The sequence below is a fragment of the Macadamia integrifolia genome, chromosome 4 (assembly GCF_013358625.1).
Source record: "Macadamia integrifolia cultivar HAES 741 chromosome 4, SCU_Mint_v3, whole genome shotgun sequence".
In the NCBI taxonomy this organism is placed as follows: domain Eukaryota; kingdom Viridiplantae; phylum Streptophyta; class Magnoliopsida; order Proteales; family Proteaceae; genus Macadamia; species Macadamia integrifolia.
In genome coordinates, this window is record NC_056560.1 from 11679885 (window position 1) to 11684741 (window position 4857).

A 4857-nucleotide genomic window follows, 5' to 3' on the forward strand; every position below is an offset into this window, starting at 1 on the left:
AAAAATAAAAAATCAGGTAAATTAAAATATTAAATAGGACCCTACAGGAATCAGCTTGAAGAGAACTCTCCACAATCAATCTTTATTACTTCAACCTTCTTTGGAAGCTTTGAAGTTCTTTTCTGCTACCCTCTGCACATGATAATCTATTGTTAGCTTTTAAATCATTTAATAAGAAAATATGGAGGAATCTCTCTTTTTGGTTTTTTGGCCTGTTGGGGATTAATCTAAGAAAGTTAATGTGGAAAAAAAGGCTCAGTGGTTTTTTCTCACCTTTAAAAAATGATTTTAAGTCCCTATCTTTATGGTTCATATCTCCATTTCAAACCCAACCACAGCTAGAGGTCCCAAACCCTGAGCTGATGAAGAAGCTTAAACTATGTCCTAGGAGGTGATGTTCTATCTTTACCTTGACAGGGTAAGGTGGAAGTCTGCTTGTGGCTTACTAGTAAATCCTCCTATGAACTGTTAGCCAGTGCCTGAGCCTTCATTATCTTCAATATTGCTGAGCAAGCCCAGGTCCTTTGATGGCTGGTTTGTTGTTTTCTTCCTTTTGCTCTTTCTGCAGGGGGAAAGAAAACCTCTTGTGGGATGGTTCCAGTGAAGTGTTTTTGGTAGGTTTATCATTACCTTTCTCACAACTGTATGGGTTCTGCTCATGATGCTTGGTTCCCAGATATGAGAATTCCCTGCTCAAAAGTCAGATCAGTAGTTTTTTCTACTCTTTTGATATGATTCTGCTGAATTATTTATCTGTTTTTTTTCAATTTTAAACTAATCTCTTAGGTGGTAGTGCACAAACCCAAAGATTCCAAATCTTCAAGCTCATGAAAATTGCAAGCATTGACTGATCTCAATCTTCCAGTCAACAGCTTTCTTCCCAATATTAATGTAAGGATCAAGTTGTTTGATCAGTTTTTCTTGTTTAGTAATCTCTCAAATCTAGCCCACATAAGATGCTAACTTAAAACTCTGTAAAAAGTGGGAAAGGGTTTTAATTTGCTCCTTTCAGTAGCTGTTTTAATCAATATCTTAGCTATTTTAAATTTATAATCATACTGTACTATAATCTAAGACAAATATAAATACCTATGGGCTAGGATTAATCATTTTCTTTTATCTCTCTGTTGTTCAGGAAAGAAACAAAGTTTTTGCATTTAAAACCATTATTTAGTGCCACTGTCATCTAAAATAAAAAATATGGTTTCATTAGATTCAAAGATGAAGCCAAATACCGGCTCATGATTGCCCACCTGCTTCCATGTGGAATTATTATTCGGGGTATTTGCTTCATAGCATGCTCAGTAAGTGATGGATTAGACCAACATCCTTGTCCACACTTCCTTTTCTGCTTCTCTGATTAGTGACAAAAGATTTCTCATGGATCTAGTGTATAGTGCATTGGTTGCAGTTTCTATTTGTAAAACAAGTGTTAGGAGTGTCGAAGGTTTAAAGATTGACTCCTTGTCACATGCATTCCCACCTCCCTTTCCTATTATCTCCTTTTCCCTCTCTAATATGTGCTACCTGTTCTACAGGGAAGGCCATCGTAATTTATTCGAAATTTTATGATATAGAGTTAAATTTTAACCATCTTATCAAAATCCCAAATGAAAAAAATAGGACTGACTTTTTGGAGAAGGAAGCATCTCTTCACCGTCGTCATCATTGGGATTAGTTTGCATCAAGATTTTAAAATACTAGATCAAGATCGATATCAATACAGATCGACAACACTGATCGAACTGTATTGAGCAAATGTATCCTTACTTTTTATTAAAAATCTGTTTATATTATATTTTTACCCTTGAATTTTATCCTTGTATTGGGAATGGAAAGGTCAAGATCGGGGATTGGCATCCTCCGACTTTTTAATTTTATTTTTTTGGTAGCCCCGATCATATCGAGGTGGATTCGCGGGTGAATCCCCTGTCAGGGTGAAGGAAACCAAAACTCTCCAGAGCACCAATGTGCCAAGCTGGTATTCGACAATTGGAAAAACTTTGTAGTACGTGTCGAGATGGTGCCAACTGTCGGTGGGCTGGAGAGGGTCCGGGTCCGAAGGTCCGGAAAGTTGTGCGTCTCGTTTGCCGTTTGGATATAAGTTGGGATTCTTGCTCAATGCCAAGTGGCCCAAGTCGTCTTCTGCCTTCACTAAGTTATCGAGAACCAATGATTAACGCTCCAAATTTGGTAAGCAGAAATAAGTTGTAGTACATGTGGGCCCCAGGTTAGGTAGGTAGGATGGTAGCTCATGAAGCCTTTTTCATGGGTCCCATTTCCATCAAATGGTTCAAATATCTTTGATCCTATCCCCACTTTAAAGATGCCCTCGCCTACCATAAAAATGTAAGTATATTATAGTTTCTACTACCCTCACTTCCCAATTTCCAAGTCCTAAGCAAAGCTTATTTTTTTGAAAATAATAGAGGGGCGGGCTCTAAGTTTGTGTGGAGTCGATGGCCTGAATAAACCGGTGGCGCCACCGCTTTTCATCTGAACTAGACAATCACCGGCGACAATGGCAATCCAAAAGCGATCATCTTCTGGTACTCAACAGAACAATTGGACTCGCGATCTCAAGCAACGAGTCATCACCAACCTCAACAAGCTCTCCGACAGGGACACTCACGCTGTTGCCACCTCTGAGCTGGAATCGATCGCCCGTAACCTCGGCCATGACTCTTTCTCTCCCTTCCTCAATTGCATCTACGACACCGATTCCTCTGAGACGACTCCAGTGCGGAAACAATGCGTCCGACTACTCGGTTTCCTATCGGAGACTCATGGCGATGCTCTCTCTCCTTTCCTCTCTAAAATGCTCGCCAACATCGTTCGCCGCCTCAGAGACTCGGATTCTGTCGTCCGACAGGCTTGTGTTGACGCTGTCACGGCCATGGCTTCCCAAATTACTAGGCCTCCCTTCTCTGTATTCTTGAAGCCCTTAACTGAGGCTCTTCTACTTGAACAGGACTACAACGCTCAAATCGGTTCCGCTCTTTGTCTCGCTGCGGCTATTGAAGCTTCGCCTGATCTGGAGCCCTCGCAATTGCAGAAACTCTTGCCCAGGCTGCTGAAGTTACTCAAGACCGAATGCTTTAAGGCGAAACCGGCACTGTTGTCGCTCATTGGGAGCATTATTGGGGTCGGAAGTGTCTCGAGTCGTAAAGTCTTGACCAATTTGATTCATTCCATGATTTATTTCCTCAGTTGCGAAGATTGGGCGGCAAGAAAAGCTGCCGCTGAGGCGTTCGTTAAGCTTGCTATTATGGAGAAAGATCAGTTGTCTGAGTTTAAGACCTCGTGCATGGAATCCTTCGAAGCACTGAGGTTCGATAAGGTCAGCAGAAGGTCTCAATTTCTGATGCAATATGATTGTTACTTTTGCCTGGTATTTCTAAGAATTCTATCTAATTCGACGTAATTGGATTTCTTAAATGCTATAGGTGAAGGCTGTTCGGGAAACCATGAACCGGATGTTGGAAGCCTGGAAGATGGTTCCTGACATTTCTGACGAGGTCTCACCGCCATCCCAAACGATATCTTCTTCGATAGGTAAGGGAGTTCTAATTCAAACTTGTCCGCTTTTAACTTTCCTTAGTCAGAGGCTAATGCTACGCTTCCTTCTTCAAAGTGAATCACTGGATTTCTTTCCTTACCGCAATACTATTCATGTGTCTTCATATATTTATGAATTAGGATCATTTCGGTACTTATTCATCTATATTTGGGGAATTGGGCATGAGTCTGAAGGATTTTTTCTTCCGGCGGTTCTATTGGTTTGTTCCATCGCATTTTTCGCATTACTTATGCTGATTATGGTATTCCTACTTTTTTTTTTTTTAATGAAATTGGCAGAAAACGGCAAAGATGGACGCCTACCTAGTTCTAAAAGCTCTGGTACTCTAGGTTTTGAAACCCCTCAAGTGAGGAAGAAAACAATCCCAACAAGCAGGTCACCTCCACGGGTTAGTTCATCTGAGACTACTACTGGGAAAAGAAGCCCTCCGAAGAGTGATGACAGGAAATCAAGTCCAACCCTGTTCCGTAAGCTGGACCACAAGCAGTCCCCTGACCGGAAAGTTGAGGTTGCTGAACCTCATACTTCCTCTGTTACAGTTGTACTCGAAGATGATATTAAGCGGACAGATGGAGGAGGTCTAGAATCAGGGGTAGATGATAGTGAATCAGGAATACAATTTAGGTCTCAAACAAAACAAGTTCTCTTCAATGAGAAATATAGTGACAAGACACACAAGTTTGGTGGGTTCAGGTCCGGAAACCATATTGTTCCATTTCGTGAGGAGAGTTCTGATTCTACTGTTGGAGTTAGTAATGTTACTGGAAACCACAAAGACGAGGATGATCTGTCCTTGATCCGCAAACAGCTAGTTCAGATTGAGAACAAGCAATCCAGTCTGTTTGATCTTCTGCAGGTATGCCACTGGGGCTTGATTTGTTTATTTTCTCTTGGAGTTCTTTGTTCTCATGAATTGCATTTTATGATCTACTTTATATGTGTCCACAATTCTGTTTAACTTCTACATGGTGATTAGGATTGCTCACTAATATTCTGGGCAATTATTCACAAAAATATTTTTATTATTCCAGAGATTCCAAGTCCATGGTTTGTGGCACTGGTAGTTCACTTATGGTGCATAAAACATTATTACAGCTTGCAAGTCATGAACTTCTGTATTCCTTCATTTCGAGTCCCTTCTGCTCTACTACACTAGGGCTGGAGCACTACATCTGATGGCCTTCATTACATGTTTTGCCATGAATATGCAGAGATCAGAGCATTCATAAAGCAGAACCCTCAAATGTCTATTGCAACCACAAACCAAACCCAACCCC

General features: G+C 40.9%; 1 protein-coding gene across 6 annotated transcripts in view; it reads left to right on the forward strand.

The window, feature by feature from the left end:
• LOC122075387 (TORTIFOLIA1-like protein 4) overlaps positions 1 to 4857 on the forward strand; it is a 6997-nt gene that overhangs the window by 1252 nt on the left and 888 nt on the right. For 2 of the 6 annotated variants that reach the window (XM_042640383.1, XM_042640385.1), the window contains exons 4-6: positions 2430 to 3340; positions 3447 to 3555; positions 3859 to 4436. In XM_042640383.1, the coding sequence (XP_042496317.1) occupies positions 2522 to 3340; positions 3447 to 3555; positions 3859 to 4436 (1506 nt within the window). In that variant the 5' untranslated portion in view covers positions 2430 to 2521. Of the gene's footprint in view, positions 1 to 417; positions 3341 to 3446; positions 3556 to 3858; positions 4437 to 4857 lie in introns of all 6 variants that reach the window. The other 4 variants (XM_042640384.1, XM_042640382.1, XM_042640380.1 and 1 more) reach the window with 4 other exon arrangements.